Source organism: Anomaloglossus baeobatrachus, chromosome 1, assembly GCF_048569485.1.
Source record: "Anomaloglossus baeobatrachus isolate aAnoBae1 chromosome 1, aAnoBae1.hap1, whole genome shotgun sequence".
Taxonomy (NCBI): domain Eukaryota; kingdom Metazoa; phylum Chordata; class Amphibia; order Anura; family Aromobatidae; genus Anomaloglossus; species Anomaloglossus baeobatrachus.
In genome coordinates this window covers 279,046,401-279,068,706 of record NC_134353.1, presented here as the reverse complement: position 1 = coordinate 279,068,706, position 22,306 = coordinate 279,046,401, and the positions used below count along the sequence as shown (strand labels likewise).

General features: G+C 45.5%; 1 protein-coding gene across 1 annotated transcript in view; it reads left to right on the top strand.

The window, feature by feature from the left end:
- PPA2 (inorganic pyrophosphatase 2) overlaps positions 1-16,672 on the top strand; it is a 62,138-nt gene extending 45,466 nt beyond the window's left edge. The window contains exons 8-12 of the mRNA XM_075336777.1: positions 3,879-4,006; positions 6,346-6,431; positions 6,914-6,983; positions 15,667-15,706; positions 16,527-16,672. Of these exons, the coding sequence (XP_075192892.1) occupies positions 3,879-4,006; positions 6,346-6,431; positions 6,914-6,983; positions 15,667-15,706; positions 16,527-16,555 (353 nt within the window). The 3' untranslated portion in view covers positions 16,556-16,672. The remainder of the gene's footprint in view (positions 1-3,878; positions 4,007-6,345; positions 6,432-6,913; positions 6,984-15,666; positions 15,707-16,526) is intronic.
- Positions 16,673-22,306: the final 5,634 nt, after the last annotated feature.

Genomic DNA, 22,306 nt, shown 5'->3' with positions numbered 1-22,306 from the left:
GTGCTGCATTCATGTGCTGATGGTGGTTCTGAAGCTACATTCATGTGCTGATGGTGGTTCTGGTGCTGCATTCATGTGCTGATGGTGGTTCTGGTGCTGCATTCATGTGCTGATGGTGGTTCTGAAGCTACATTCATGTGCTGATGGTGGTTCTGGTGCTGCATTCATGTGCTGATGGTGGTTCTGGTGCTGCATTCATGTGCTGATGGTGGTTCTGGTGCTGCATTCATGTGCTGATGGTGGTTCTGGTGCTGCATTCATGTGCTGATGGTGGTTCTGGTGCTGCATTCATGTGCTGATGGTGGTTCTGGTGCTGCATTCATGTGCTGATGGTGGTTCTGGTGCTGCATTCATGTGCTGATGGTGGTTCTGAAGCTTCATTGATGTGCTGATGGTGGGTCTGATGCTACATTCATGTGTTGATGGTTCTGAAGCTACATTCATGTGCTGATGGTGGTTCTGCACATGACAATCCAAAACAAGTTTCATAGCTATGTTAAAGCTTAAAAATAAAAAAAAATTGTTTTGAGATTATGAGAATTTGGCAAGATTCTGCTCAGGTTCTGCTCCAAAAACAGTGTAAATTAGCATATGTTTGCACATATTTTTTTAAGCAGAATGTCTCCAAATCTTCCTTAAATCTTTGGTCCTAGTGATATATTCATGTAAGTACCCCTTACATGAGGCTGACTGTTCACATCCTCTTGATGTCTGATGCGTCCTTTTTGTTATAAAAAATACAAACTGCTGTTCTATCTGGGGTCTATAATTGTCTGCATCTCTTGCATAACATCAGCAGCGCTGTAGCCAATCAGTTAGCTGCTGAGCTCCTTGATTGGTTTCAGCGCTGCAGACAATGGCAGACCTCTGGAGAGTGAATAAAATAAACAAACAATGCAGGGAATGGGTTTCCAAAACCGGAAAACCTAAAGTTATGTGCACACAAGGGATTTTAAACTCAAGCAAAACCGCCATGTTTCTCAAGCAGAAGATGCTGAAAACCGTTGCGTTTTTTTTCCTGACCCATCTTCTGTGTAGTTTTACAGTCGTTTCCTAGCATCTATGGTTTTCACCATATTTGGTTTTTCTTTTAGTGTTTTCTCATTGTTTTTGTCACATATTTTTTACTGCACTTTTAAGAAAAAGCGATGGTAAACGAAACAAAAAACGTCTGGGCATCTTCCGAGCCTTCCCATTGATCTGCATTGTAAAGCACAGAGCGTTTTCTAAGTGGAAGACACCAAAAGAATAGAGCGGCCACTTCTTTTAACCACTGGGTGGTTTTAGAAACCCAAAGTGGGTAAAAAATGCTGAACAGCCTGAACCTCTGCACAGCAATAGATGCATATGGTCATTCGAGTATTTTTCATAGTAGTTTCCATGGTGTGATCTGCCCCCAAAAATGTCATTACACATTCCCTAAGTGGTATGTGTCCAAAATTATCCCCAGTGACAACAACAGCTTCCCTGATCACCTATCTGTAGAATAGGTCATCAAAATTAGTTCAGGGGTATGTAATTTTGTATCCCTGCTTATCAGCTATATGACCGCAGCATTATTTGGAGCGCAGCATCCTCTTCACTATATGCAAGACCTAGCTCTGTAGGGAAAATAGCGGCTTCACCAGGTCCTGCTACTAAGAGTAATAAATAGGCTTGAGCTGTAATACTGGATGCAGCCGTGACTGCATGTTATATGGTCGTGTTACACAATCTACAAGTGCACAAAGATATTACACATTCAACACGCGAAACGTGGGCCTGTGTACCGCCCCAGCAGCCGGGCTGCTGCTCGGACCCGTATCCGCAGTGGCTCGAGGGGTCTCCAGATCCGAGAGGGGTCGCGCGGACACCCGGAATAAAAGGGGGGTATTTACAGGGGATTTTGTGATTAGAGTTCGTGACGCCACCCATTGGTGTGTGGTAATGTGGGATATCACCGCTGCTGTTGGAAGCGCCCGGTGGCGATGGTATGGCAGCCAGGTGTTTAACCCCTCCGTGGGTAGGGGGAAGTGCCCTGGGACTTGGTGATGGGGAAAGGGGAGTACCGTTGGGGAGGAAAGGGTCACTGCGTACTCACTCAGTCCAATAACGCTGACACCGACAACTTGTAAACCGGAATTCTTAGCACGACTGTAGCAGGGAGGGAGTACGCTGGGGTTGCTTGTTAGCCTGTGACCTTTTCCTTGGCACTGCCTCTACTTGTTAGCCCCTGTAGTTTGAAACTAGTCGGGTCCCGCTCACCCGTATGGCTAATGGAGTGAGCTTGCTCTCAGTGTTCACGCTTGGGATTTTTTGGACTGTGTATTGGGAAAGTCCTATCCCCCTCGTTACGCTAGTACCCCAATTTTGGATCGGGTAGAGAACGAATCATGAAGTCTTCGCCCTAGTCAGGTAAATTATCAGGACGCGTGAAGCTACTTACCGGCCTAGGGTCCACGTACCCCGTCGTGCCCTGGCCCTGCCCGGAAATGGCTCAAGGCTGCCGACTGCCCTCCTCGGCAGTTCCGTGCCCCTTGACACGATCCCCTGCGACCGGGGTTCCAGCTTCTACCAGGCCCAGACCAACGTCTGCCACCTAGTACTGAGAAGCCCAGCTCCCAACCTGTGACCTCTCCTCTCAAGAGTCACTCCACAACTGACTGTCTCCTACATTCCTGACTCTCCCAAACCAACCCCCCAAGTGGGTAGCCCTATTCCCTTCAGGCTACCCATTGGTGTGTCTGGTGGGTGTGGTGCAGAGTGTTTCTAGGATTTTTGATTGGCTTGTCTCTTAGCAACACCAAAAGGTCAGGGACCCGTAACCAAGGAGGTGGATACCGTGCATAAGGGCAGACTGCACAATACTCTCTGATGACCTGATAGGTCAGGGCGTCACACCTGTGTACCCCCAAATGCCAGGGCTGAATTTTAGTTCCAGTCTGGCCCTGTCCATAAGAACTAAGTCTTAGGTGCAAGGTGAAAGACCATGATAAGGAAGGAACATGAACCCCCCCCAACGTGTGTCGCTACCCTAATGGTAGCTTCCTCAGGGAAAACTCCCCACGCGGATCCATGCCTGCAGCCGGCAGCAACAGTCGGGTATTAACGCTATGACCACAGGGACGTAATATTACTGCCTGCGGTCGTTAAGGGGTTAATCTAATTTTGTTTTTTTTACAAATTGCATTTGGTATAAGTTACAACTGGAGATTGGATTTGTATTGTTCATGCAATCTTCTCATTTTGTTGAGCCTGTTGTTTGAGTTTCAGTTCATCAACCTTGCTTGACCTCTCATGCTCACTCCGAATCCTGCTTGAAATAAAAGCATTGAGTGCTAGGACAGGAGTGATGGAGATTATTCTAAATAAAGGATGAGAATTGAAAGCTTTCTATAAATCCGGGTGCAGCCATAGTGCTACCGAGATTCTTATCTTCCTGCTGTTCTCTATGGCGTTCAGCGTAAGGTATCAGATAATGGGTATTGGTGTGCACTTGGTTTAGTTTGGTGATACTGGTTGAACTGGGGATGACCTAAATAATAATGGAGAACCAAATCAACCACACTCTTAATTCGTGGTGTATGCTTCTAGAAGAAATTATCTATTTGTGTGACATGAACAAACAAGTGGGAGAATGATAGGACATAAGGTGACTGTAGACACGTTTCGATCCGTTCCAGGTCTTTTTCACATAATCTCTGTGTCCAGGTTAAAAGGGGTTCTAGTGGGATAGTTGTTATGTCTCGGACTAGTGTGCGAGTAGGGGAATATTCAGCTATCTACAGAACTTGTATGCTGTATGGGTTTCTTCACATAGTAATCAATTAACAAATTAGTAAGTTGCAAAATCCTGTACCGACAAAAAATGACTGGCATCTGTCTTTTCCTTTTCACAGACATTGATGATGTCAAAAAGTACAAACCTGGCTACCTCGAGGCTACTGTTGAATGGTTGAGAACCTATAAAGTGCCAGATGGAAAACCAGAAAACCAGTTTGGCTTTAATGGGCAATTTAAGGATCAGGTAAGGTCGATTTCTCTTTAATTGCTGTTTTGTTTTTACACTTTTATTTTTTTCAATTGTCTTCCAAGAGGCATGACATTTTTGTTTTCATTGACATATGTCTCCTTATTTTTGTGTGAAAAAGTTGCAGTTTTATTGACATACTATGTTTGAATAAGGGTGGGATGGAATAGGGAACAAGCATTTTCACTTATTTGGTCTTTGTATTTGTAGTGTTCAGTGTGTGGTAAGCATAAAGGTCACTTTATTCTGTGGGTTTTTATGATAATGACAAATTATCAAATTTCTATAGTGTCAATGTGGGGTAGAGGGGTTTGGTACAGATATTGATCTCAGCAGTTACAAGTGCTGATTATGCAAACCAGTCATAATTCACCATGTAAAGACCAGGCTGAACCCACTTAATGCTTGGGCACCTGACATCCACTGTACATATACTGTAGATGTCAGGAGGGGTTAAGGGAGAACTTTTTATGACATTTTAAAATACAGACTGAATATGTTATGAATATGTTACATCTTTTTCTATTACTGTTACTAATTTCTTGGAGGTATTAAAATCTGATGACCGTTTTAAGCATGATTCATAGTAAGGCCCTGTTCCCATGGGAGAAAATACCTGCGGATTTTGCTGCGGAAAACCTGTGGATTTTCTGGATTTTTCAGACAAATCCGCAGGTATATGCAAGTACAGATACTCCCCATGTTATCCTATGGGATTTGGGGAGTGCTGTATCAATGCTGCGGTTTTTGCGGCTGTGGAAAATGCTGCGGATTTCCCGCGGCCGCACGTAACTGCATGTCAATTATTCCTGCGGATTGTTCCGCGTGGATCTCTATGCTTACCTGCCTTGATTTGAAGACACCGGAGACTCTTCCTTCAGAGTAGAAGGGCAAGACTGAGCCAGGAGCGGGCTGCAAGGTGGGAGGGGCCTGCATGAGCTGTGGTCATGTGACCGCCCGCGCTCCGGTCATCTGACAGCCGGAGCTCGTCCAGGAGCTGGCCGGAAACCAAGTTGCTGTGTGATACAGGTAAGTATGAACTCACCTATCACTCCAGCACTTGTTCTTCATTGAGGATTCAGTGCCCAAGCCATTGTACTGTATCCCCAATGCAGAATGCCCGCAACATATCTGCAGGTCCTCCGCACCAAAATCGCAGCACAACTCAGACAAAGTTGTGCTGCGGATTTCTGGGAGCTCCTGCGAAATGTCCTGCGGATATATCCGCAGGACACTTTCACCGTGGGCACATAGCCTTAAGGTTGAAGGTAGACTTAAGTCCATCGAGTTCAATTTATAGCCTTAGGCCGGGGCCACACGGGGATTACTGTGATCCCCTCGCATGACACTCTGCTCGCGCTGGCAGTACAGCAGAGCCGAGTGTCATGCTAGCGTCCCTGCGAGTGAGGTTTGACCGTGCGAGCAGACCTCAGCTGCGGGGGGGTGGGCCAGCACTGAGGAGGGGGTGTACCGATGTACCGCGGGTGCAGTGCGATTTTTCTTTCTCCCCATAGACTTGAATGGGTGCGAGAGAGAGAGCCTCGCATTACAATCGCAGCATGTTGCGATTGTTTTCTCGGTCCGATTAGGGCTGAGAAAATAATCGCTCATAGGTGCTGACGCACAGGCTAATATTGGTCCGAGTGGAATGCGTATTTTTTTTTTTTTTTTTATCGCACTCCACTCGCACCGATTTTTATGCCGTGTGGCTTAGGCTTAACATGTTGATCCATGGAGTTTCAATTTCTGATATGCTTTTTTTAAATTTCTTTTAATTTTTAAGGCATAAAGAAAATTGGAAGTATTCCCAGTGACCTGTATGGCTGTGTCTTGTCCACAAATACTGATTAGAATAGGACTTGCTCCAGGTCTCTGGGACCTCACACTTGGATCCATGAATTTTATGAATGTGTGAATAGATCCACTCTGGGTTTGTCTGCGGTCTGAGAAAAAAAGTGTACAGCACAAGAAAGTTTCACATGCATGTGGAATGCATCCCAAGATAGTATAAAAATAGACCAGATAAGAAGAATTTGTGACAAATTGATCTCACTTCTTCATCCTTTGACACATCCTGCTAGACTGTTTTCTTTTCCTTTTTACGATCTCTTGATCAGCTTACCTTACCAATTTTTTACCACTGAATGATGGACAACAGTATTTTACAAACCCTGCTAGCCATGCTTCTTGTAAGGTTCAAAATTTTAATAAAATCAACAAATCTGTTGTATGTGTTTTTCTTTTTTGGCACAAATTGAGCCATAAACCTGGCTCCTCTTACTAAGTATATCTTGATTAGTAGTTTCTTACACGGGATTTTATTGTATTATTTTTAGGCTTTTGCACTTGGAATTATCAAAGAAACTCATGAATATTGGCTAAACATGGTTCACAAGAAGTCAGAGTGTGGTGATATAGTGTGGTAAGCCTTATCTATGTCTTTTCTGCTGAACGTTTTACCTAGTTACCCTTGTTTTTTGTAGTCCTAGTGTCTGTTATATTTTTATGTAGTAAACGTTCATTTGAAGAACAGGATGGGTGATTAATGATTTGTGACTTTCTGACTCTGACCTATGTGACCCCATCCGGTGCCCTAGTCAGTGCCATAGGTAATGAGGGTGTGGTCATAATGCACTACTCCTTCATTCACACAAGGGACTTTGGGTATCCTATTCTAGTGATTTGTTGGATTCCAATCATTTAGACCCCTTGTAATCATACTTTATCAACTAACCTATAGTTTAATGTGATCACAGATTAGCACAATAAAAGTGTGTAAAACCTCTGCAGCCTTTCTCTGCATCCAGTTTGATGTATTAATGCATTATTCTATTAACATTTTGAAAGCGTTCTTTCTTTCTGAAATATACAAAATTCTAAATGTTTTTTTTTTTTTCTTTTCAGTAAAAACGTTCTGATTAGTGATAGCCAATTCTGCTGCAGTGAAGAAGAAGCTGCTGCTATAGTTAAAGTCGTAAGTCCCTACTCTTATTATTGGTAGCATTCAATTGCTTTTTAAGGTTCGCAATATTCGCGTATATACTCCAGTATAAAGGCCACGTCACACTAAGCAACATTGCTAGCAACATCGCTGCCGAGGCACGACTTGCTAGCGATGTTGCTGTGTGTGACATCCAGCAACAACCTGGCCCCTGCTGTGAGGTCGCTGGCTGTTGCTGAATGTCCTGGACCATTTTTTAGTTGTTGCTCTCCCGCTGTGAAGCACACATCGCTGTGTGTGACAGCGAGAGAGCAACAACTGAATGTGCAGTGATCAGGGAGCCGGCTTCTGCGGACGCTGGTATCCACGGTAAACATCGGGTAACCAAGAAGCCCTTTCCTTGGTTATCCGATATTTACCTTTACCACCATCCGCCGCTCTCACGCTGTCAGTGCCGGATCCCTGCTCCCTGCACACATAGCCAGACTACATATCGGGTAATTAACCCGATGTGTACTCTGGCTAGGAGTGCAGGGAGCCAGCGCTAAGCGGTGTGCGCTGGTAACCAAGGTAAATATCGGGTTGGTTACCCGATATTTACCTTAGTTACGAAGCGCAGCATCGCTTCCACAAGAACAAGTAATCGGCTGGCGCTGGAGTCAGCTGATCTGAACTCCTGACCTCATAGCAGGCAGACCAAATAATCAGATCAGCTGACTCCAGTGTCGACCGATTACTTGTTCTGTGTCCCGCTGCATCCATCGCAGCGTGTGCGGGCTGTGAGATCAACTGAGTTAAGATCAGCTGACTCCAGTGCCGGCCAAACTCAGCTGACCTCACAGCCCGCACACGCTGCAATGGATGCAGCGGGACACAGAACAAGTAATCAGCCAACACTGGAGTCAGCTGATCTGACTACTTGTTCTGCTGGTTGTGTGGTCAGAAGAAGGAATGAGTGAGCAGTAAAATGCCTGGGTGCTCGATGGGTGGAGCTCATGTCGATTTTTTTTTTTTTTTTAAATTCATTAAAAAATTAAAAAAAAAACAAAAACCCCAATCACATAACCCTAATCCTAGGGTTAGGGGGTAATAAAAAAAAATGCGTGGGCTCCCGCTGCATTTTCTATTGCGAAGGGTAACCCAAGCAGCTACTGGCTGCTAACCCCCACTTCTTGGTGTTAACTTCACTGGCAATAGAAAATCCAGAGAAGCCCTTTCTTTTTTTCTTTTTTTTTTTTAGTTTTTTGCCCAAAAACTAATAAAAAATGACGTGGGCTTCGCCATATTTTCTTTGTCGCTCCATTGGGAGACCCAGACAATTGGGTGTATAGCTATTGCCTCTGGAGGCCACACAAAGTATTACACTTAAAAGTGTAAGGCCCCTCCCCTTCTGGCTATACACCCCCAGTGGGATCACTGGCTCACCAGTTTTGTGCTTTGTGCGAAGGAGGCAACACATCCACGCATAGCTCCACTTTTTAGTCAGCAGCAGCTGCTGACTATGTCGGATGGAAGAAAAGAGGACACATATAGTGTCCCCAGCATGCTCCCTTCTCACCCCACTGTATGTCGGAGGTGTTTGTAAGGTTGAGGTACCCATTGCGGGTACGGCGGCAGGAGCCCACATGCTGATTCCTTCCCCATCCCTTTTTACAGGGCTCTGGGTGAAGTGGGATTTACCGGTCTCCAGGCACTGAGACCGTGCTCCATCTACAGCCCCTGGAGAAGATGCTGGATGGAGCGGAGTACATCAGGGACATGGCCCTGCTTCCTCAAGGTACTCTGTGTCCCCGTGCATTTGGCGCTCACACCGCAGCATGCTGGGTGTTGTAGTGCGCCGGGGGACATCAGCGCTGCGGCGCCTGTGCCATGGCCTCATTCAGCTTTGCTGAAGCAGGCTCACTTATGGGAATTGGTCGCGCCGGCCGCTGGGACTGCGGCGCGGCTGGCACTTGTAGTGCGCCGGGGACTTCAGCGCGGCCTGCGCTTTTACGGCGGCCGCGCTGATAACTAGAGTCCCCGGCTTTTGCGGCCTGCTTCCGTTCGTTCCCGCCCCCAGACCTGCCAGTCAGGAGAGGGGCGGGACGCTGGCCACTTCCAGGAATTGGTCGCGCCGGCCGCTGGCAGCGGCGCGGCTGGCACTTGTGGTGCGCCGGGGACTTCAGCGCGGCCCGCGCTTTTACGGCGGCCGCGCTGATAACTAGAGTCCCCGGCTTTTGCGGCCTGCTTCCGTTCGTTCCCGCCCCCAGACCTGCCAGTCAGGAGAGGGGCGGGACGCTGGCCACTTCTATGAATCGGTCGCGCCGGCCGCTGGAACTGCGGCGCGGCTGGCACTTGTGGTGCGCCGGGGACGTCAGCGCGGCCCGCGCTTTTACGGCGGCCGCGCTGTTAACTCGAGTCCCCGGCTTCTGGGCCTAGTCTCCCTTCGTTACCGCCCACAGCCCTGACAGTCAGGGTAGGGGCGTGACGCTGCATAGAGCAGAGCTGAGAGCTGGAGTATGTTTTGCATACTCCACCCCTCTCACTGTGTGCACTGTGAATCCGGATTCCCGCACTTTCTCAGGCACGCCCACGGCTTCCTTCTCTACAAGGACACCGGCAGCCATTAGTGTCAGTTTCTGTACGATACAGAGACAAGTGTGGAAGACCCTGGCATTCTGATAGTCACACAATCGCTGCAACAGGCGTTAAGCAGCACCTGTGGTGCTAACCCCACTAGTGCAGAAGTGCACTTATAGATATGCTTGTACTATATACATTGCACTGTTTGGTCGCACGTTGTATATACCCTCCTGGATTATGCGGAGGAGTTATCAGCATATTCTCTGTGTAAAACAAAGGTGCAGAACCACATGTTTTTCTATACAGCTGGTACAGCATGTACGGCTATACGGCCGGCAGGTTACATAGACTCCCATTGTATGCACTAATGGCCAGGGGATGAGGACGGTGTCTGCAGTATTTACTGACAGTTTTTCTGAGACTATGGCTATGATACTAGAAGCCTAGCAGTCCGGACATGTCTCTCACAATATGGGTTGAATCATTGATCCATGGCCCCCCTCAGTGGAATAACTAACAGCTCCGGGAATGTCACACGCATCCCAGAGTCACGGCTCTGCACGGACGTCAGTCCCAGACAGCCTAAGTGGGCTCGCTATGAGCGGCCTCGGTTTCATCAGGGTCCTAACAGAAGGACTCGCTGTGTAATGAGGCGGAAGTAGCGGCTCAGGATTCTGATCCTGAGACCGCTCTCAATCTGGATACTCCTGATTGTGACGCCATAGTAAATAATCTTATAGCGTCCATCTATAGAATGTGGGTTATTTCTCACAGCTCCTCCAGTGGAGGAGTCAGCTTCACGTATTTTTCTGGACCACTCTGCCTTCAGAGAGGCAGTCCAGGAACACCACGCTTATCCAGATATGCGCTTCTCCAAACGGCTTAGGATACACGTTATCCCTGTCCCCTGACTTGGTCAAGGACTGGACCCAATGTCCCGAGCGGCATCCTCCAATCTCCAGGCTTGTAGCTAGATCCATAGTTGCAATGGGAGATGGAACTGCAAACTCAAAGATACCACTGACAGACAGATGGATTTCTGGTCGAAAGCCATCTATGAGGCTGTCGGCGCACCGTTGGCTCCGGCATTCTCTCCCTTGGGGCACTCCAAGCTATTTCAGCTTGTCTTACACAGATTGACACGGTTACACGTACATCTGTGCCGCAGGTGGCATCCTTAACCTCTCAAATGTCTGCATTTGTTTCTTACGCGATTCAGGTTGTCCTGGACTCTGCGAACCGTGCGGCGGTAGCCTCCGCTACTCCGTGTTTTTAAGCAGAGCCTGGTCTGCTCGTTAAGTGAATGGAAGGCAGATTCTGCTTCCAAAAAAAAAAGGTTGCCTAACCAGTTGCCTTTTTCTGCTGACCGACTGTTTGGTGAGCGTTGGATGTAACCATCAAACAGTCCAGGGGTAAGGATTCATCCTTTCCTCAGCCCGGACACAACAAACCCCAACAGAGCAAGAGGCAGTCGGGGTTTTCGGCCTTTTCGAGGCTCGGGCAGGTCCCATTTTTCCTCGTCCAATGTGGACTCAAAAGGATCAGAGGAGCTAAGATTCTTAGCGGGCTCAGTCTCGCCCAAAAAAGCGACAGTCTGAAAACCCGCTTCCAAGGCGGCTTCCTCATGACTTGCGGCCTCGATCGGTAGCAGGCTCTCCCGCCTTGGCGATATTTAGCGGCCATAGGTCAATGACCATTGAGTGTGAGACATTCTGTCTCACGGGTACAGGATAGAGCTCACTTCTCGTCCTCCAACTCGATTCTTCAGAATTTCTCCACCTCCCGGCCGGGCCGCTGCTCTTCTGCAAACAGGGTGCACTCTATAGGCAGAAAGAGTGATGACCCCCGTTCCTCTTCAGGAACAAGGTCACGGTTTTTACCCCAAATTCTTTGCGGTACCTATAACAACGGGCCGTTCCGTCCCGTTCTGGATCTAGAAATGCTCAGCAAGCTCGTGGACACCAGGCGGTTCCGGATGGAATCCCTCCGCCATGTCATCGCCTCAAGGTCCCAAGGATATTTCCTAGCATCATTAGGCATCAAGGATGCTTATCCACACGTGCCGATTGATCCAGAGCACTAGCGTTTCTGCGCTTCGTTATAGGAGACGAACACCCTCTGTTCGTAGCTCTACCTTCCGGCTAGCGACAGTCCAACTGGTCTTCGCCAAGGTCAGGGCAGCAGTAGTCACAGTCCTGCACTCTCAGGGTCACTCTGTGGTCCCGTATTTAGACGATCTACTTGTCAAGGCACTTTCTTAGGAAACATGCCAACACTGCCCGAACGTTGCGCTGGAGACTCTCTAGAGTTTTGGGTGGATCATCAACTTTTTAAAGTCAGATCCGACCCCGACCCTATCGATAACATATCTAGGCATAGAGTTTCTTACTCTCTCAGCGATAGTGAAGCTGCCGCTAGACAAACAGCATTCACTACGGGCTGCAAGCTCTTCTTTAAGAACCAGTCGCACACATTGAGACGCCTCATGCACTTCCTACGTAAGATGGTAGCAATGGAGGCAGTTCCTTTCGCGCAGTTTTACTGCGTCCACTACAATGGGACATTCTCCGCCAATGGGACGAGGAGTCGACGTCCCTCAACAGAGTCGTCGTTCTTTCTCAGGCGGCCAAGGAATCTCTTCGGTGGTGGCTTCTTCTCACCTCTTGGTCAAAAAGAAGGTCCTTCCTATCCCCGTCCTGGGCGATAGTTACGACAGACGCGAGTCTATCAGGGTGGGGAGCAGTTTTTCTCCACTACAGCGCTCAGGGTACGTGGACTCAGCAAGAGTCCACTCTTCAGATCAATGTTCTTGAACACAGAGCAGTGTATCTTGCCCTACAATCCTTCCAACAGCGGCTGGAAAGCAAGCATATCCGACTTCAGTCGGACAGCTCCACAGCGGTGGCATACATCAACCACCAAGGAAGAACGCGCAACCGGCAAGCCTTCCAGGAAGTCCGGCAGGTTCTGATGTGGGTGGAAGACACGGCATCCACCATATCCACAATTCACATCCCAAGTGTGGAAACTAGGAAGCTGACTTCCTAAGTCGCTGAGGTGTGGCCGAAAGAGTATGGTCTCCTCACCCGGACGGGTTTCAGGAGATCTGGCGCCGCTGACAGAGGCCGGACGTCAATCTAATGGCGTCACGGCACAACAACAATGTGCCAGCTTCATGGCACGGTTTCACAATCATCGAGCTCTGGCGGCAAACGCCTTAGTTCAGCATTGGTCGCAGTTCCAGCTACCTTAGGTGCCACCTCTGGCATTGTTGCCCAGAGTACTGCGCTAGATCAAGACCGACTGCGGCCGCGCCATCCTCGTCGCTACAAATTGGCCGAGGATGTTGTGGTACTCGGTTCTGTGGTGCCTCACGGTAGGCTAACCGGGGGCACTACCAGACCAATCAGACTGGCTGTCTCAAGGGCCATTCTTCCATTTGAATTCTACGGCCCTCAACCGGATGGTGTGGCATTGAGTCCTGGAACCTAGTGTCGTCAGGATTACCTCAGGACGTGGTTGCCACCATGAGACAGGCTAGCATACCAACGTCCGCCAAGATTGACCACAGGACGTGGAAGATGTTCTTATCTCGGTGCTCGGCGCAGGGTGTTTCTCCCTGGCCGGTTGCATCGTCTATGTTTCCTTCCTTCCTGCAATCTAGGTAGGAAAATGGGTTGTCGCTCAGTTCCCTTTAGGGACAAGTCTCAGCGCTATCTGTATTTTTTCAGAAACGACGACTTCCTCAGGTACGCACGTTCCTACGGGGAGTTGTCTTCTCAGCACTCCGTACAAGCGGCCGTTAGAGCCCTGAGATCTGAACAAGGTTCTAATTGCTCTCCAGATGCCGCCTTTCGAGCCTTTGAAGGATGTCTCCCTTCCAGTTTTTCACGGGAAGTGGCCTTCTAGTAACGGTCTCGTCTCTTAGGAGAGTTTCCGAGCTAGCAACGCTCTCATACAAACTCCCTTCCTGGTCCTTCACCAGGACAGGGTAGTTCTGCGTCCGGTTCCGGAATTTCTCCCTAAGGTGGTATCCCATTTTCATATCAATCAGGATATCACCTCACCTTCTTTGTGTCCTCGTCCAGTCCATCAATTTCAGAAAGATTTGCATCTGTTGGTTCTGGTGTGAGCACTCAGGTTCTACTTCCCGCATGGCGCTCCTGCGCCACCCGGATGCACTCTTTGTCCTTGTCGCTGGTCGGCGTAAACAGTCGCAAGCTTCCAGATCCACCCTTGCTCGGGGGCTCGAGGAACCAATTCTGGAAACCTACAGTTCTACTGGGCTTCTGGTTCTCTCAAGGCCGAAGGCCCATTCTACCAGAGCCGTGGGTGCATCCTGGGCATTACGGCACCAGGCTACGGCTCAGCAGGTGTGTCAGGCACCCACCTGGTCGAGTCTACTTACTTTTACCAAGCATTATCAGATGCATACCTACGCTTCGGCAGACGCCAGCCTAGGTAGATAAGTCATTCAGGCGGCGGTTGGCCACCTGTAGGAGAGGGCCGTTTGACGGCCCTATCATGAGGTATTCTTTTACCCACCCAGGGATTGCTTTTGGACATCCCAATTGTCTGGGTCTCCCAATGGAGCGACAAAGAAGAAGGGAATTTTGTTTACTTACCGTAAATTCCTTTTCTTCTAGCTCCAATTGGGAGACCCAGCACCCGCCCTGTTTTCTCGGGGTTTTTCTGTTTTTTCGGGTACACATGTTGTTCATGTGGTATGGTTCAGTTCTCCGATGTTTCCTCGGATTGAATTGGTCTTTAAACCAGTTATTGGCTTTCCTCCTTCTTGCTTTGGCACTAAAACTGGTGAGCCAGTGATCCCACTGGGGGTGTATAGCCAGAAGGGGAGGGGCCTTACACTTTTAAGTGTAATACTTTGTGTGGCCTCCAGAGGCAATAGCTATACACCCAATTGTCTGGGTCTCCCAATTGGAGCTAGAAGAAAAGGAATTTACGGTAAGTAAACAAAATTCCCTTCTTTGTATGCTAGCCAGGTACAGCAGGCAGGCACAGGCTGCCCCCAACCCCCAGCTGTTTATTTGTACCTGGCAGGGAACCAAAAATATAGGGAAGCCCTTTTTTTCATTATTTCATGAATTTCACGAAATACTTTAAAAAAAAAATAATAAAATTAATTCGCCAATTTTTGTGTCCAGCCTGGTACAACTAGGCAGCTGGGGATTGGAATCAGCAGCGCAGGGTGGCCCAAGCTTTCTGCCCTAAACCCCCACCCCCGGTGCGAATTGCAGTCCACAGCCACCCCAAAAAATGGCGCTTTCATAGAAGCGCCATCTTCTGATGCTGTATCCAACTGTTCCAGCGGCCCTAGTTAATAAGCTTTGTTTTACCAGCTGGTATAAAGCCCGAGATTCTAAATGTCAGACTAAGTTTGACCCGGCCATTAAGAATCTCCAATAAAGGGTTAAAAAAAAGGCATCACACAGAGAAAAAATACTTTATTAGAAAGAAATACACAGACACACTTAGGGACTCCATCTTTATTACTCCCTCTCACCCCTCCATGATCCTGATCTTCTATCTTCTGTCACCGATCTAGCGCTGCTCTATCAGAAAGCACGGGGGAGGAACTACTTTCTGAGCATGCTCAGTACAGACAACAGCATCCTGCCTATCAGAATGAGGTGACCTCCGGTAGAGCAGGATCCGGCGCTCAATAAACTACATTGCAGGTACCGCCGCAATGCATCATATCCACTGAGATGCAGTATTTTGACCGAGGTCAAAACGCAACAAGTAGTGTTTTTGAAACACGGTAAAATACCGCAAAACAAAGGATCCAGTGTGTGCCGCATGCAACCGCATGTAATCGCATCTTGCCGCGATTCCATTGCAAGTGCATTGAACTGACAGCGCATTTGTAAAGGATCCGGTTTTACGGCAAAAAAACCATTCATGCCGCATTTGAAAAAACGCTGATGTGAAAGCACCCTAACACAGACTTAGACAAGTTTGTAAACTACCAATATTTGAGAGAAGACCTTTTGTGTACATAGAAAAAGTCTGAGGAGAAATATATCGTATGAAAAATTGGAGCAAAAATAAGTGGTTTTTTTTTATATTTTTGTTCTGTGCATATTAGTAAGAAAAAAGTTTTTTTGTTTTTTTTATTATTTTCCTCTTGCAGTTGCCATTGGTGGGGGGTTCAAGTCCAGTATCCCCTGAAGGTCAGTGTTTTCCACATTGGACAAAATGCATAAAAACTGTCCACTAAAATTTGCCTTTGCCTATAACAACAGAGAAGCTTATATTTTGTATAGTTCTCATTAAATAAATAGTGGAATTGCTTAGTTCACCATAGCAATTTATATGTTTTTTTTTTGTTTTGTTTTTTTTCTTTTTTAGGCAAAATCCGTCTTTTACATTTCTGGATAAAAAATTTTGTTATTACATATATAGTAGAGATAAGCAAGCACTACCAAATTCAGGTACTTGTAAAGAGCAGTTGGAAGCTCAGATGGGCATGACTCGAGTACCTGAGTATAATGAAAGTCAATGGTGAACTCAAGCATTTTTGCTGACAATTTCCTGGTAAAACGCTTGACTTCTCTATTCACTTCCATTATAATCGGGTACTCAAGTCTCGTCCATCCAAGCATCCAACTGCTGGTTACAAGTACTGAGTATGGTAATGCTCGATCATCACTAATATACAATTCTTTTTGGTACAGGTTAGATTTCTAGATGTTACTAAAGTATTAGTGAAATTGGTGTGCAATTTTGAGTGCACTAATTTACAATTATACCTTTTGCACCTGGTTGGGTCACTTAGTCTTTGGTGCTACCACACTACTGCTAGAGGTTTAACAGACTTGCCAGAAGAGATTCTAAAAAGGCCTGTAGTATGCCTTAAGTAATCATTACCTTCAAGACTTTTGAAACTTTATTTTAATATAATTTCTTGATGTCATTCTACCCCTTTCCCAGAATAAACCTCACTGGAGAGGACTTTCTTACTAATGTCTGACTTACTTTTTTCTTTTGCAGTTGACATATGGCATTTCATGAAAAAGTGAGCCACTATGCTTATGCACATTGTCAAGAACCTTGGACAATTTATCTGTGTATATATTATTTTTATTACATCATGGATTCTAATGACTGTGTAAATAAACACATTTTCTTTAATTAAAGTTTTTTAGTTGATTTCTTTTGTATCTTTTTAAGTTTATAAATCTGAATATTTCATATATTTTACATTAACTTGGAACTGTAAAGATACATGTGCAGAAATTATATACTAAGCACAGCAAACTCTTACCACATTTAGGTCTGGCTCAAATGGCCGTATTACAGTAATTAGTTACATTGGTTGAGAAAAAACTTAGTTCCATCAGGTTAAACTTTTCTTCAGCATTATACATTCTTTTCTTTGTCACGAAATTATCTATAACCCACAATGCCATTTTTGCTGAGGAACACATCCAGGCCTTTTTTAAAAGCTGTTATAGTGTCTGCCTTTATTACCTCTTATGGTAGGACATTCCATAGTTTGCGTGAACAGTAAAGAACTTTTTCCTATTTAGCTGCTTAAATCTCCTTTTTTCTTTGGGGAGGAATAAGTCATGTGCCAGTCCTTTGTATTGACCACACATATATTTATACATATTAGTGAGATCTCTCTACTCCGAAACATATTTTTTCTCACAGCTAAAGAAGCCCGTTTCCAACCGTTTATCATATGGGAGGCCATCCATCCCTTGCAATAATCTAGTTGCCTGCCATTTAACTGACTCTTAACTTAAAAATATCCTGTTTAAAATGTGGAGCCGGAAATGGAATACCATATTCTAGATGTGGCCTTACCAGTGATTTATAGAGGCGTAACAATACATTAGGATCACAGGATCTCTTTTTATACACCCTAAAATCTTGTTTACTTTTGCAGCTTCTCCTTGACATTGAGTGAGTACTGCTGCTCAGCTTAAAGGGAATCTGTCACCAGGTGTTTGCTCTCCCGTCTGAGAGCAGCATAGCGTAGAGACAGACACCCTAATTCCAGTGATGTGTCACTTACTGAGCTGTTTGCTGTCATGTTCATAAATGTTTGAAGGACCTCACCTGGGAATTGTTGCCTGGTACAACACAAGCACCTTTAGCTCCAGAGCCTCCTCCTGTCTGACTAGAGTCTAGATCGCTACCTCCTGGAACTGAAGAAATGTGGCAGTCTGACATGCACATTATGATACCATGGAAGTGTTAAATAGTGCCCTGTGTGTACATGGACATATTCTTGTATTACACCTTAGCTTTATCCATGACACTGGTGGACTTGATCAGAGAGATTACCTCACCCCTTATTTTATTGTATTCCAGGCCACAGTTTGGTTTGTGGACCTGTGTAGAGGTACCTTGTACAGCAAATTTGTTACTGAAGTGATCAATGATCAGCCGAATCTTGAAAGGTTTGTTAAAATTAGAATCCTCTCGGTGATGACATTGGTCATTATTGTTGAAATTAAAAAAATTGTGAATGGCTTCAAAATGTTTACAGGTAATAGCCATGCGGAACACTGTAGTGTTACATAAAACATCAACACGCCAATATTGTTTAATTTCTGACTTCTTCACTATCCCCATGTGAAGAACATGGCTCAAAATGTCATCATTTCTACTGTGTCAATGAGAGTCCGTTAGAAAATGATTAGGCAGGGTTTTGGGTCCAAAATTGTTGGCCACACAAATTTATTTCGGCCACCATGAGATTTATGAAATTCTTAGAGAAAAAGTCTTTCAAAAAGTCTATTCTTTAAGGTTGGCAGCGTCAAACTGGATTACTTATTGGGCCACAAAATCCAGAATCTGTGACTCATAGTCTTCGTGGGGTGAGGTTCATAGGGGGTCACTAGTGTTGGGTTGGAATCACTAACGATGGACGCTGGCTCATTTGGTGTTCTGGGGCATCTGCGTGGGGGTTCGGTATCACTGGAGGAAGAGGAGGAAAAATAAAGTAAGGTGGGATTTTCTTCTTCACTATCTGTGTGGGAGGCAACGACGGCGTAAGCCTCCTGTCTGAATACAGTCTTTGGGATGAGCAGAACACTTTATTTTTGTGTGTGTAAAATAACTAAATTTTATTCAACTGTGTGTTTGGTGTAAACTTTTTTATATATAGGAATAGAAAAGAAAAATGAAGAATAAAAGAAAATCTAGAAAGAAAATGATAGAAATAGAATAAAAAGGAGAATATAGAAATTTGGTAAATTAAAAAAGAAACTTATTAAATGGACGTTAGCTAAAAAAAAAAAGTATTGAGCACCTGCAACTGACACTAAGGGTTCTTTTCCACTTGCGTACAGCTTCCAATGCTAATGACCCTCTGCTGCATGCGTCAGCCGGGTGTCATGCGACTGTGATGCAATCGTATCACAGCTGCGGAGAAGAGGGAAGGAGCACTTTCTCCCCATCTCCTCCACTGCCTGTCTCTACGTATATCGCACTGCAGTCGCATAACATGCTAGTGCAGTGCAATTTTTCACACGCTCCCATAGGCTTGTATGGGGATCTGTGAGCTGAGACTCACTGCAAAATGCAGCATGCTGCTATTGCACCGAGAGCACGATTCGTGTCTAGAAATAAAGGCAAGAGGTTTGCCCCATAGTTTTGCACTGGTGCGAGTGCAATCTGATGTTTTATCGGATCGCACATAGAAATCGCAAGTGGAAAAGAGCTCTAACCATGGCTATATTCTGTAAAAAATACTGCAGTAGATAATTACTATAGTATATTTTTGCTGCCCCTAATCTAGCCTTATCAATTAATGTAAATTATTTTATGACATTAACCCTGACTTGATTCAGTAAAAAATATGGTAGTTGACGGCGATTACTACAGTATTTTTTTACTGTCTCTATTATAGCCCTATCTACTAATTTAAATTATTTTTTATTTGATTCTTATTTCACTTTTTTTGTCAACAACCAGATGCCGATCAGTGCTTTGTGTCACTGATCATAATTCAATGGCTGCAGGAGGCACGGACTGATGTGATCACTGCCTCAACTAATGCAGGATGTATGCACGGATGTGGTGCAAAAAGGGGTAAAACATAGCGAGCATGGACATTGATCAGTGATGTGTGTCACTGATTGGAGTTTGGTGGCTTCAGTACATATGCACATAGGTGGTGCAAAAAAAAAGGAACTGACAAAAAACAAGCAATCAAGTACTGATGAGTGAACAAGTACTGATCAGCGCTCTGTGGCAGAAAGTGGGGAGGGGTTAGGGAAAGAGGGTAGAATGGGGGGAAGAGAACAGACTGAGATAGTTATAGATTAGAAAAAAGAGGGGCACAGGAACACCAGCAGCAGTGATGGCACAGGTATAACAATGCATATGGCATCACATGTTCCAGCAGATCCACAATAGAACAGCATAATGACCGCTATTCTCACGTCTCCAAGCAGGAATGAGGCAGAGCAGAACGGTCACTGGGATGTCAGAGCACGTCTGTTTCCTGAAACATTGGAATCTCTGTGATTGACTGTTCAGAATTGAGCCACCTACAGTCATATGAAAAAGTTTGGGCACCCCTATTAATGTTAACCTTTTTTCTTTATAACAATTTGGGTTTTTGCAACAGCTATTTCAGTTTCATATATCTAATAACTAATGGACTGAGTAATATTTCTGGATTGAAATGAGGTTTATTGTACTAACAGAAAATGTGCAATCCGCATTTAAACAAAATTTGACCGGTCCAAAGTATGGGCACCTCAACATTAAAAGTGAAATTCATATTTTGTAGATCCTCCTTTTGCAAAAATAACAGCCTCTAGTCGCTTCCTGTAGCTTTTAATGAGTTCCTGGATCCTGGATGAAAATGTATTTGACCACTCCTGTTTACAAAACAATTCCAGTTCAGTTACGTTTGATGGTCGCCGAGCATGGGCAGCACGCTTCAAATCATCCCACAGATTTTCAATAATATTCAAGTCTGGGGACTGGGATGGCCATTCCAGTACATTGTAATTGTTTTCCTCTGCATGAATGCCTGAGTAGATTTGGAGCGGTATTTTGGATCATTGTCTTGCGGAAATATCCATCCCCTGCGTAACTTCAACTTCGTCACTGATTCTTGCACATTATTGTCAAGAATCTGCTGATACTGAGTTGAATCCATGCGACCCTCAACTTTAACAAGATTCTCGGTGCCGGCATTGGCCACACAGCCCCAAAGCATGATGGAACCTCCACCAAATTTTACTGTGGGTAGCAAGTGATTTTCTTGGAATGCCGTGTTTTTTTGCCTCCATGCATAATGCCTTTTTGTATGACCAAACAACTCAATCTTTGTTTCATCAGTCCACAGGACCTTCTTCCAAAATGTAACTGGCTTGTCCAAATGTGCTTTTGCATACCTCAGGCGACTGTGGCGTGCTTGCAGAAACGGCTTCTTTCCCATCACTTTCCCATACAGCTTCTCCTTGTGCAACGTGCGCTGTATTGTTGACCGATGCACATTGACACCATCTGCAGCAAGATGATGCTGCAGGTCTTTGGAGGTGGTCTGTGGATTTTCCTTGACTGTTCTCACCATTCTTCTTCTCTGCCTTTCTGATATTTTTCTTGGCCTGCCACTTCTTGGCTTAACAAGAACTGTACCTGTGTTCTTCCATTTCCTTACTATGTTCCTCACAGTGGAAACTGACAGTTTAAATCTCTGAGACAATTTTTTTGTATCCTTCCCCTGAACAACTATGTTGAATAATCTTTGTTTTCAGATCATTTGAGAGTTGTTTTGAGGAGCCCGTGATGCCACTCTTCATAGGAGATTCAAATAGGAGAACAACTTGCAAGTGGCCACCTTAAATACCTTTTCTCATGATTGGATACACCTGCCTATGAAGTTCAAAGCTCAATGAGGTTACAAAACCAATTTAGTGCTTTAGTAAGTCAGGAAAAAGTAGTTAGGAGTGTTCAAATCAAGAAATTGATAAGGGTGCCCATAATTTTGCACCGGACCAATTTTGTGTAAATGCGGATTGCACATTTTCTGTTAGTACATTAAACCTCATTTCAATCCAGAAATATTACTGAGTCCATCAGTTATTAGATATATGAAACTGAAACAGCTGTTGCAAAAACCCAAATTGTTATAAAGAAAAAAGGTTAACATTAATAGGGGTGCCCAAACTTTTTCATATGACTGTATCATAGGGACGGGGGGGGGGGGGGGAGTCCACCGTGGTCATGAGTCCCCATGCTGTGCAGTTAGAAACAGCAGTTACCTTCATGTGACCACTGTTGCTGCAATCACGGTGGCTGCATCATTGCCAGGAATTACCTATACATCCTAAACATTACCTATACATCGTAAGGGTACATCCAAGGTCGTAAAGGGGTTAAGCGTTCATAAAAGTGGCCACAGTTTTTCCTGACCAGACGGACACCACTGACTAGAGGCCAGAATGAATCCAGAGTAACTCCACGGCCTCAAAATTGTGAATGGACCCCTCGGGAGTGTCATCTGAATCACGTCATTCGAAGATTTAGGTGTAAAGCACAAGATAAATGTGATCTAAAATGTAATTGAAAATATTCCCATTAAAAGCTGTAACTCTTTCCACAAAAAAATACCACCCCTCCACTCAGGTCTGTCAATGGAAATATAGGAGGCTTCCACGTTACTGGTAATACAAAGACTCTGGAAAAGTTCAATGGTTTCCCCCAAAAAGAAAATCAGCAAAATCTGCACACCTGCGACCCCTCCCTTCTGAGCTCCGCAATGTGCCTAAACCACATCGAGGGTCTGCATATTTCATATT